This window comes from Suncus etruscus, chromosome 6 (genome assembly GCF_024139225.1).
Source record: "Suncus etruscus isolate mSunEtr1 chromosome 6, mSunEtr1.pri.cur, whole genome shotgun sequence".
NCBI classification, from domain to species: domain Eukaryota; kingdom Metazoa; phylum Chordata; class Mammalia; order Eulipotyphla; family Soricidae; genus Suncus; species Suncus etruscus.
Window position 1 is genome coordinate 103162667 of NC_064853.1, and position 12429 is coordinate 103175095.

Below are 12429 nucleotides of genomic sequence, written 5' to 3' on the forward strand. Positions count from 1 at the left end.
TCCCTCCTCAGCTTCATGCTCCCACCCCAAAACAACAGCCAAATGTTTTTGTGGGTATAAGCCAAAGCTCAACTTACAAACCCAGAGCAGGCATGACCACTGGCCTGCCCTGAGACCTGCAGCCAGTGCCCCCTCAGGGCAACTGCAGGTTGTGCTCTTCCTGAGACTGAGCCCTCTACAGCCCTGTACAGCCTGGGGTCCGCTTCCCTGATGTGTCAGTGGCTGCCTTAGTTTCTGCTCACTGCCTTTGTGGAGTTCGGGGTCTTATTACCTAGAGCTCAGGCCACCCACCATCCTCACCCTGACTTGGAAGCATGTGGCTTTAAGTGAGGAAAGCTGAAGTTACCCAACTATTCTGGGGGCCTGAGGCTGAACAAGGAGGAAGAGAAATCTTGGGGCAGATGTGGGGAGCTGTGTGTGCATAGGAGATTTGCGGTGCCCCGGAAGTTGAGTCTGACATTTGGAGCAGGGCAGGGCGGCGTAGATAAGGGAAAGTAGGACCAGAGCAGCAGGCCCCAGGCACCCGGGTAACTCACTCAGGGCTGCCCTACTGGCCACTTGCATACCTAGAACCCACCTCACCACTTCTTATTGTGGGGACACTCAGGGAAAGAAGCAGGAGTGTGCCTGGTTTGTGCAGGAAGGGAAACTGAGGCCAGCTCCCCAGGCTGTGTTTAGGGATGGAGACCTGCCATCTTGGGCAGCACCTACAGACTCCCTTATGGCAAGAGCAGGCTCTGCCTGGAGGTTTACTTGGGGACCTTTTGTTCTGGCTCTCTGTGATCTCTTGCACATGGCTGGACCAGGACACATGGAGCTCTGATTTGTAGGATTCCTCTTCCCATCCTCCTTCCCCACTGTGGGGTCCACAGTCTCCCACCCTGACACATGAGGCCCATAGGCCTTGCAAGCTGGGTAGGTGTGGGACAGTCAATGGTGCCCTCAGCTCCTGACTCAGGCTGAGGACAGCAAGTTGCTGTGGGGTCCGATATGGGGCAGTGAAGGATAGGCCTGCCTAGAGGGTCCTGTGTTAAAGACCCTCTTCTCACACCCTCCTCCCTGTCTCCCCTCTCCCAGTGTTCCTGCTGCCCATCTTTTTCTCCTTCTGGCCTACCCTTGCCCTCTGTGGGGCACAACAGAGCTCTGCTGGCAGAGGGAATTAGCACTTAATTAAAACGTCCACCCAGGAGCTGTGTGAGTTTCTTAATTACTGTGGAGTCTTTGGGGGAACAGTGTGGAATGGGCTCTTTCTTGGCACTTTGTCATCATGCTGCTGTGAAAGGCAGCCAGCCAGCTGCCCTGCAGAGTTCAGGTAGGAACTGCCTTCTGAGCAGGGCAGGGGGTCAGAGTTCCACTGTCCCCCTACCCCACCTGCTCAGCTTCCCACCTTGCAGAAAGGATTGGGCTTCGTGTTCTGTTTTGTGGAAATGAAGGAATGAAGGAAACTCAGGGCTGCCTGTGCCAGGCCAGGCATCATGTGGGATGAGTTATACCTTCTCTGGGGTTCCTGTGGAGCCAGAATGCTGGGCCCCAGTGGCCTGGACTCCCTCCAAGCATAGGGCAGGGCCAAACCCCCTGCAAGTAAGCCCTTTCCATCACTCTCACCCAGATATAGCTCAAGTGGCAACTGTGATCCTCAGTGCAGAAATCCTACCCTTGCACCCCGGAGCTGGTGTAGGGGTCATTGTGTGTATATGGTGATGAGGCTTTGAGCTGATGAAGGGGGTCAGCATGCATGTGTGGTGAAGTCTGTAACTATTGTGGAAGGTCAGCATGCATGTGTGGGAACTCCTGAAACTAGACCCAGGTAGGTAGGCAAGGTGAGGGGCTGTCTATAGTGTGACAGTACCTTGTAATGTTCATCTTGTGGGCTCTGTCACATCCTCTTTCCTTTTGGGCCCTACAATATTTCTTCATTCACAACCACAATACCTCTATGGGGATAATGGTGGAAAGGAATGCAGAGCTCGACTCCTCCAGTCCATGCAGTGTCTGTCTGCTTGAGGTGGGTTAACTTGGTGATGGCTGTATGCATCGAGCACCTCAGCCTCAGATGGTCCCATGCTCTATCATATGTGTTATATGAAGGGCAGGTGTATTAATAGTGCCTAAGGACCTAAACCCCACTGTAAAATAAATCTACTCTGTTTGTAAGAACACCCCACACACTATATCTCCAACCCCAGGCAAACTGGTCTAAAGCCGGTAATATAGCCACAAAGGATTAATAAACCAAGCTAGTCAGAAGAGTCATGAAAGTCAGCGGCTTCTCCCTCATGGTGTCTCTGAGCTTGCCAACCCAAAACTGATTCTTTATTAAACCAATATTCATGCACCAGGAGTAGGAATGTCAAATCATCTAGGTGGGCTTTTACGTATCACAGAGTTTTAAGGGAAAGAGGAAGATAGGGAACACCTTTGTTCGGGGTTAATAGCTAGATGTCATCTTATACCCAACTAATCTTGATGCTCAGGAAAGGCTTCCTAATTGGGGAAGATCAGTGCAAGGGGAGGTCCTCACCCTGATTCTTTAGGGAGAAGGCCAGGAATCTTGTATGAGAGTCTCTCATGCCTCACCCTTGGGGTCTCTTTATCCTGCTGATGACTCTGTGATCACCAGTGGAGTATATGACAGACAGGCTCTGCTGAATTATGAAACCTAAAAATATCTGGTGGAAATCTTCAAATTTGAGCCCAGCTGGTTGGTCCCTGGTTTTGCCAGAGACCTCATTTATTTCTGAGGCCTGAACGAGGGTGCAATGTTGCTGGGGGCAGTGCTCTATTTTGGGGGACATTCCAGGACCAAGTGCATGTATCAGCAGTGCCATGCATCCAAATGTGCCTCTCAGGAGCTTCCAAGGGGAGCAGTAGATATTGTACTCCAGATCTTTCTTGCTTTTTTACTTAAGAACAGTTCCTGGCTCCTCTTCTATATCATTGACAAGTAGAAGGTAGGTTAACCCTGCTCCAAGGATCATTTCTCAAGCCCAGGGGTTTTCTGAGTGAAATGAGGAAGAGCCCTGAGTGATAGGCAGCCAAGATGGAGATGGGGATGATACACCCTTCCAAGAGTTCAGGGGCAGCTTCCAAGTCGGGTAGGACCCTGTAAGTGACCCAAGTTTACTTTGTATTATTTGTACAACACAAAGGCAAATGAAATGATCAAAACTTAGATCAATAAGAGTCAATTTGTGATCATTGTTCTATCCCTGTGATGTTACTAAACTCATTATCTACGGATTTAGTAGGCTGTGGTTGGTGCTAGTTGAGCCTTCCATGTCACTTTATAGACTGATTGAACTTACTGTTTTCTATGCAACTTTCCCATTAGGTTTCTGTGATCCTACTGGGTTGACACTACTATGAAATTTGGAGGTTGTCGCACAATTGCATATGTGACTGTGCAGTCTGGGACCTATAGCTCTAGGACAATTTGTAGGCATGGCATTCTGCTGAGATTAAGTGATAGATCTGGGCAGTTTCTATCTTTGGAGGGCATTGAATATGGCTGTGGGCTACTGTGCCTTCAAGCAGAAAGGGGAACCTACCCACCCCTATTCTGAGTAGGTCCTGGAGTTGTCCGTCCATACCAGTCCACCTGGGAAGGTTCAGCAGCTATCATATCCTTTTGGAGATTAATTGTGGACCTGGGCTATTTTTCTGCCCTCAATAACTATTCTGGAGGAATTGCTGGAACCTGCTGATGGCAAGTTTTCCAGACCACTGTCTGGCCTCTGTCTCCCCAGGAGACACAAGCAAGCTGAGCCTCCACTGGCTGGGCACTATCATTAGGCTGTGGCCGGGGAAGGCCTCATGTGCAACAGGTTGAGTGCTCAGGGCTGACAAATGTGGGGACTGGAAACACTTCACTAGGCTCCTCCCACTCTCTGTTGGCCCCTGGCATCTCTGAGGGCTTTTCTTACCACACAGCCCAGCCAGTGCATTGTCAAGGTCACAGCGGCCCACAGACTTCTAGCCATGTTCAGCTACTGCTGCACAGAGCTGAGCTGCTTTGCAAAGCAGATTCTTCTCTGCCAGCAGGATTTTATTAAACACAAGCAGACATCATTATGGAGTTTTTTTCCTCTCAGCTCAACAAGTCTCAGTGATATTCTTGTAATCTGCTGGTTTAGTCTCACATGACCAAGCAGGGAGATATATTTTCCCTTTTTTCTCCAAACCAGGTTGAAAACTATCGAGAGATAAAGGGGTAGCAAGCCTAATGCCGCTTAGCACTAGCAAGTGGGTTTCCTCACTTATGACCACAGTCCAGTCATTTAGTTATTATCCCTGAGGTCAGGCACAGGGGTCTGGAGGATGGTGTACAGACTAATAACCAAGAGATCATGATGAATTCCTGGTGAGTGTGATGTGAAGTCAATTTATGAAATGGTAGAAGCAGAAGCAAAGTAAGGAGATGGAGAAAGGCTCTCGCAGAGCTGGGCCATCAGGGAGAATGTGGAGATTGGTCTCCCCATGCACCCAATCTGGACCCAATCTCTGCAATTTTTCCCATTCCCCTTGGTGCTGGGTTTCCAGGGGCCAGACCTCCAGCACTGAGGAGTCCTTCTCAGGCTTTACCAACTATAGTTCTCCTTCCCCTCTTGGTCTCTGTTTCCTCTTTCTTTTTTGGGCACTCCAGCTACCTTTTTTTTTCAAAAGTGTCATCGCCTGCTTTTCTTTCTTTTTTTTTTTTTTTTTTTGGTTTTTGGGCCACACCCGGCAGTGCTCAGGGGTTACTCCTGGCTGTCTGCTCAGAAATAGCTCCTGGCAGGCACAGGGGACCATATGGGACACCGGGATTCGAACCAACCACCTTTGGTCCTGGATCAGCTGCTTGCAAGGCAAACACCGCTGTGCTATCTCTCCGGGCCCACATCGCCTGCTTTTCAAAGCTGTCATCATGCCCAGTTGTTTTTTTTGTTTTGTTTTGTTTTGGGGGCCACACCCAGCAGCACTCGTGGCAGGCTTGGGGGGCCATATGGAATGCCAGGGATCGAATCAGGTTGGCTACATGCAAAGCCAACCTTCTCATGCCCTACACATGCCCTACTTATGTGCTATGCCATCATGTCTACTCCTGCCCCCATCATGCCCATTTTTAAGTGAGGTCTGGAGGGATAATGGCTACCTCCTAGTGACAGGGCAGACCAGTGTTCCCCTCTGCTGGAACTTTGAGAGCATGATCCTGTGTCAGAGATGGGACCACCTTCTTCCCTGACACTCTAGTTTAGAAGCCCCTGCCTTCCTCTAACTGCTGTCAGGAGATGCTCACACTCTCTGCCAGACCTTAGCATCTTAAGTGGAGGGTCACAACCCAGAGTGTGGGTTCATGATAACTTTGGCTATTGTGAAAAGTTCCTTCTGAACATGTACTAACCAGAAATTAATTCAGACCTAACCACATCTTGAATCCAGTGTGTTTCTAGCATTCCCGGTTGCATTTCGTTGGAATAGGGGTCTTGAACTGGAAGTGTTAAAGTAGTTCTGTGTTGGGGACCAGAGTGATAGTACAGTGGGTAGGGCATTTGACTTGCATGTGGCTGACCCTGGTTTGGTCTCTGGCATCTCTTATGGTCTCCTGAGCCTGCCAGGAGCGATTTTTGAGCACAGAGCCAGGAGTAACCTAGTAACCTGTTGAGACTACCAGGTGTGGTCCAAAAAAACAAAAATAAATAAATAAAAATGAATAAAGTAGTTCTGTGTTATGTGTCATTCTCGTGAAGGGACCTGTGCCAAAGGGGCCCTGTGAGATGGCCTTGCCCTTCCAGCCAGGCACCAGATTCCATGCCAGTACTGCTAATTCTCCTGTCTGAGAGTTAAGGAGAGGTTCTGCCGGCAGGCATTCTGCAGCTGAGAATAAGCCACTGAGCAGCAGCAAGACAGTTCTGTGGGAGCAGGCAGTGTAGACAAGTGCTCTTTGTGGTACCTGACAGGACAGATGTTTCTTAATCACTCTCTACATATGCTAGGAGGGCACCTTGGGCATGTCTGGACCCCATTGCTGGGCCCCATTGTCCTGCCCACGGCTACAGCAGAAACCAGCCCTGCTGGTCAGGAAGTTAGGTCCTGTGGGTTGATTCAAAACCTTCTGGTTCCTCTTAACTCTGCTCTTGGTTCTCCATTGGGGTGTCTGCAGATATAAGGGAGGACCCCAGGGTTGTCCCAATGACTGGGAGGTCTGCCAGTTTTTTTCAGGGATCCCCAGGGATTCTGCAGCTCCAGAAGAGAGTTAGACACACTCATCAGAGCACAGGCCCCAGGAAATGGACCTGTTGGTGTCCTGCCCACTTCCCTAGAGAGTCTCATTGCTCTGGGTACCAGGCCAAGTGAAACAGAACCACAGACTTCTGCCTAGGCTGAGCCATGCGGCATGTCCATGCCCAGGGAAGGCAGGTCAATGGCTGAGCAACAAGTCTTGCCTGTGTTTATTTGTTCCTAGATCTTAGATTTGGGTAGTGGAACTCACAGGATGCACCTTAGGGAGGCTCTTCCAGGTCTGCCTCCCACTACTGTTTCTGTAGCTCAGCCTCCCTGATTTCTTCCTGTGAGTTGTGCTTCAAGGCAGGGCTGAGGAGTTGGTAGATAACAGGGCTGTGGAATCAGTAGATAAATCCTCCGACTGCAACTCCTCAGATTTTTTGTACTTCCGACTCCAACTCCAACTCCAGGTACCCCAAATTTTCTCCGACTCGACTCTGCAGCCCTGCTTCAAGGACCCTGCTCCATAAGCCATGCTGAACATTTTTTTCTCCTTATTTTGCAGTTGGGAAGACATCTCTGATCACACGGTTCATGTACGACAGCTTCGACAACACGTACCAGGTGAGACCAGGGCCCAGGTCTGTGGCCTTGAGTGCTACCGAACCACTCAGCTGGCACTGGGGTGGGCTGGCTCCAGAACCCAGGGCTTCCCTTTCCCGAGGAGAAGCTGCACCCTGGACCTATCAGAAAAAAAGAAAGAAAAAACCTCAAGAGAGGAAATGTTTTTCAAAGGAAGATTCTCAGGAAAAGAGGATTCTTATCAGTCTGTTCTTCCTTGCTCCCATGGGAAGGCCTAAGCAATCCTTGTTGATCTTAAACCATATATATGGGTCTATTTATATGCAAACCGGTGTATAAATAGGGTCCTAAACTTACGGCACTGATAAAAACAGCAATTACATTTTTTTCTTAATTAGAATTTTCTTAATAGCAATTTTTCTTCTCTATCTTACTTTTTGTAAAGATGTGAACTATGACACGAATGGCAAAGTTTGCAGTAACTGTTTATCTGCAAGGCAGAATTCTAGTCAGTAGCAGGCTATTAGTCATAAAGTTTGGGGAAGTCAGGGTTCTCTGTGGGTTTTTCAGTTTATAAGGGTTAGCTTTCCTTAGCCCTGACTGCTCCAGGGTCAGCTAGCTGGAGAGTGTTTGGTTTCCTAGGGTGCCACGTAGAGGGAAAATGGGCAAGAGACAAAAGAATGAAAGCTAAAACAGTAAAGAACTTGCCCCTGGAGCCTGTCTGTATGGACAGGCATGCAAATACAGGCATACCAGAGACACATACACACAGAGGTGTACAAGTATCAGGCAAGCACGTGGATTCTCACAGACATGTACATGCAACATATGGATATAGACACCCAGGCATGTAGAGTCAAGTTCATGTGTGCGTGTACACAGACGACCCATGCACACAAATTCTTGCACATATGAATGTGTACAGTTGTGCATGCATCCATACAGATGTGTGCAAAGCAGCTGCATGCATGCAGAGACAAGTCCATGTGTACGTATTTACACACATACATACGCACAGTTGCAGAGACGCTTCATTTTTTTTGTCCCTGCAACGAGAACTGGCTTCCATTGCTTTGCATGGGCAGGAAGCTAAACAGGAAAACCTCTCTGGCTCCTGGCTCTTGAACGTAGTCAGGGTCAACCAGTGACCTGGTTGTAATTCCAGAAGATCTGATAGCTAAGCTTTGGGAGATGGAGGCAGGGGTCAGTAACATTTCAGCTACCTGGCTCCTCTTGTGATTTTAAAGATTAAATGAATTAAGTGAATTTTCTTTTGCAGTTACAGGTTTTTAGAAGGCACCAAACAATCATTCCTACTATTTCTGAAAAAAAAAAAAAAAGATATTATTGTTTCATTCTTCACATCAAAGCAGTCATAGCACAGTTTTCTAATAGCGCAGGGTTCCTGAGATCTCCATTTCCAAGTGAGGTGGCAGATATTTCTTGAGGTGTAGCAGGTGTGGAGATTTGGGACCTTCAGGGATTAGGAGACCTCTGGGACCTGTGGGGCACTGATGCAGGGCTTTGATATACTCAGACACCTCATGTGCAGCATCTCCCGAGTGTATTTGATCATGGAATCCTTTTATCAGTGAGTCTTCGAGAACAGATATTTATAGAGCATCGCCAGGGACTGTGGTGTGCATCGTTCCTGTGCTTCTTCTGTCCTGGCCCTGTGTAAGATGTACAGCCCAGCACCAGGGCTACACCGTTTGGGCCTTGCTATCTGTTCTGCACCCTCTTTGCCTTTCACACAGCCTCTGTGCCTCCCTCCGTTTCCTGCTGTGTCCTGAAGTGCAGACTACTGAGGGGATAAGGGCCAAACAAGAGACTCAGACAAGGCTGGTGTGCATGGCATATGCCCATCCCCTCTCCCCTTCTCCTCCTCCTCTCTCTCTCTCTCTCTCTCTCTCTCTCTCTCTCTCTCTCTCTCTCTCTCTCTCTCTCTCTCTCTCTTTCTTGCTCTTTGCCAGGCTCAGGCAGGTGGGCTTGTCTAATGCTTCTCTTGATAAGGGGATTCCAGATAATAGTGCAAGTGTGTGTGTGTGTGTGTGGTGGGGGGAGAGAGACCACAGGGATATCACTTACTCAGTGCTTTTGAACAGTAAGTTATATGTGAAAACATCACAGTCCGTTGGAAGTCCAGGTTTATTAAGACTGAGATGGGCTCAGTCTTTGCAGTGGTTCTTGCTGGTATGGATCGTGGCATTTGCATCCTTCAGAATTCCTATCCACCTCATCTCCACTGTTCATAGATTGCCTTATCCTTGATGCAGAAGGGCTCCCTGGCCTCTGCTTGCTCACTCTTTCCTCCTTTCCTCTTCTTTGAAGGGGTCCTCTGACCTCCGAGACTCAAAGTGCCTGGCTGTGTGGGTGGGACCTTCCCTAGCTCTGCCTCTTCCCAGCATCCTGGACAGGGGCACTTAGTACCCTTTCTGCAGAGAGACAGAGAAGCAGGCTGGCTGGCTCTACCCTGTGCTCTGCTCCTGCAGCCTCCTGCCCTTGGCTCCAGAGACATGGCCTTTGTGAGAGGTACTTGGATTTAGACCCAGCAGGTTGGGCGGCTTGGAGACCTGCACAAGGTCATGTGTGACAGAAAGGTAGAGAGACCCCCGAGTGCCCCTCTCTGTGGGTTTTTCTCTGTGTTTTTTTTTCCCCCCATGGCAGCAAGTAAAACTTCCTTGCTGGTGCCCTTCAGAGTGGTAATTAGGCTGGGAGGCTGCAGCTCCCCTGGTGCCTGGCAGGCTCATTTTAATGAGCTCTCCAGAGATGTAGGGGGAAGTGTCACTTTGATTTTTTGTTTTTCTTAGTGGTAGCAGCTCACAAGACCCTAAGATCTGGGGGGAGGGGGGTTGTTCCTCATTGTGTCCAGAGCAGAGGTCATTCCTCAGCCCCATTAAACACCCTGGGGATCATCCAGTGCAGCCAACAGACCCCACCACACCCACCTTCCTTCACAGAGAGGCCCATGGCACTTCCCAGTCTTTACTCCCCAGTTCTTTCTGTAAGGGCCCGACCCCCATTCACCCTCACTTGCTCATGGACAGCTGATGTTTCGTGAATGTGTTTGATGGCTTGGCAGCAGAGCTGATCCAGTCCAGGGTAATTCCAGGGGTCAGAGCAATGGTGTAATGGTAGGGTGTTTGCCTTACATGAGGCTGACCCAGTACAGACCTTGGTTTGATCCCCGGCATCCCATATGGTCCCCCAAGCCAGGAGGGATTTCTGAGCACATAGCCAGGAGTAACCCCTGAGTGTCGGCCACATGCAAGGCAAACACCCTACCACTACGCCATTGCTCTGACCCCTGGAATTGCCCTTTTTTTTTTTAATTGGAAATCATTTGGATGAAATTGAACTCTGTATTGCCTAGACTTTAAACTTGAATGTGACTAATTTCCACTAAAGCCATAGTTCCTTCCTATAGATTTTTAAAGCAAATGGTAAAAACTTAGGGCCCAAAATACAATGTGTGTTACTCTTGGATGAAGAGAGAAGCACCTCCCCTTAATAAAAGCAAAACCAATTCGCAACAAGTGGAGTTACTGTGGTGAAGTGAAGCTGACAGTAACTTGTTAACAGTGTTTATGGGAAGCTGTGGACATTCCAGCCTCCCTGCCTGAGTTCAGAACTGCAGAGCTCAACCAGATGGGTCTGAACCCTCAGATTTTGGGCAGAACACTTAGGCCCTAGTTCTTGGCTAACTTGAGCAACATGCTTCTATTATATTAATATGCTAGATTATTTTTCCTGTGGCAAACAGGTTCTGTGGTCAGAATGTGAGGTGAAATAAAAAAAAGGAATGTGAGGTGGTAGATGGGGGAAATTTTACAAAGATTGGGATGTATGCCTGACTGCACTAAATATCAGGTGTGACTTCAGCATAGCTCTGGAGCACTGAACCTTCAGGCCCACTTGACTAGATTAAGTATCACTAAGAGTAACTTCTAGACCCTGAAACATCACTGGGGACCCCTCCCCACAAATTGAAGTGGTAGCCTTATGAAGCAGAGTTCTCCTGAATGCCACTAAGCTGGGCAAGCTGATCCAGCCCTAAGAGACCCCCTGGGTGTTGAATCAAATAATTAAAGATGGGGCTGGATGGAAGTGGATGCCATCCCAGGCCACGTGGCTCCGCAACCCCCATCCAGCCGGCGGGTCCCAGGCCCAGGTGAATGGCGGAATCAAACTCATTCAGAGACAGGCATCAGGAAGCATCAACTTTATTCATACCCTATCCACCACATGTGTGGCCTCTATCCTAACCTTTCAAGCATTCAGCCATTCTTATTTAGCCCTGCATCTTAATTCCTTTTAGCCATCTTCCTTTGACCTCCATCCTGGTCAAAGACCAAAAGAGGCACAGACCCAAAAGCCAGAGAATGCAGCAGGGCAGACAGACCACGAATCCCCTAGCTTAAAGGTTTATCTACCTTTTCCAAGACCCCTCCCAGAAATGGGTGGGTCTCAGGTAGCTACACCTAAATCCAGGGTCTCAGATAGGTACACCTACACCTGGGTACCAGTCAATCCAGTACCGCAGGGCTGTGAGTTGGCTTGTGTCAGGCAGACCCATTCCTTCCCCACTATCTCTCAGAAATAGATGTGGGGTGTCCCTCTGCCAGATCAGAAAAGCAGATGGGCTTGAACCAAGAAGGGTTCTGGTTTTCTAGGTGCAGAAGTGGGGGAGCAAAGGTGGTGCTGTGGTGGTGGAGGGAGTGTTGAAGAGTCATCTCTGGCTTTAGCTCTACTCCCTCTATGGCAGGCTTGCTGTAGCTTGCTGTCTCTCCAGGCAGTCTCACCTCACCTCATTGGTGTTCCAGGGAAGAAAAGTCAACATCTCCTTGGGGTTCCCTTCTTCTCCTGGGACAGCTGCTTAAGTCCCATTGATCAGAACTGGGTTTCTCCATCACCCGAAGAAGTCTCCGGGGAGTCCCAAGAAGACTAGTTTTGCTTTCAGGAACTCTTGAACATATGCTAGTGAACATCATTAGTTCACAAAAGTGTCTTCTGTGAGAAGTGATTGAGTCTTTCAGTAGCAATTCTGATGGGCAGATTTTAGAAATCCATCCTCCGTTGCTTCATAGTTCCACCTAGGTAGCTCTTCGATGTCTTCAGAAAGTCCACTACAGAGAGGAAAAAAAATAAAATAATTAAAAAAAAATTTTAGTAAGAAAATAAAGAAAAAATATTCTACCACGTGGACTCTGCCTTAAGGCTACGGGTTTATTTTTCCTTACTTTGAACTCCTGAGGAGTTTCAGCTCACAAAACCATGGACATAAGCGTGGTTCTGAAGGGGTTCCCTGATTTTGCTTGCATTGACCCCTTTCTTCAAGGGTGGGAGGGTCATCTCCTTTGGTTGTTTATTCAGACCATAGCCAGCAAGTAAAGGAGCAGTCTGTCCATATTTGAATTAACTGGTGACTGCTAAGCCCCCCAGAAGGCCGAGCTGTTGAAGAGACTCTTGAGTCATGGCCTCCCAGCCCAGCACCCCCTCCCTGGAGCACTTTGGGAAGCTCCTGGCAAGGCACAAACTGACCAACACGTTTTCTTGGGACTGCCGTCTCCTTCCTATACCACAAGCACTTGCCAGTCTGCCTCTCTAACGTGTGCCAGCCTCATTTGCATGCTAATTTGCATGATC

At 48.8% G+C, this 12429-nt stretch overlaps 1 protein-coding gene across 1 annotated transcript in view; it reads left to right on the plus strand.

Moving 5' to 3' along the window:
• RAB6B (RAB6B, member RAS oncogene family) overlaps positions 1–12429 on the plus strand; it is a 44744-nt gene that overhangs the window by 12737 nt on the left and 19578 nt on the right. Inside the window, exon 2 of the mRNA XM_049776008.1 lies at positions 6767–6825. Within this exon, the coding sequence (XP_049631965.1) occupies positions 6767–6825 (59 nt within the window). The remainder of the gene's footprint in view (positions 1–6766; positions 6826–12429) is intronic.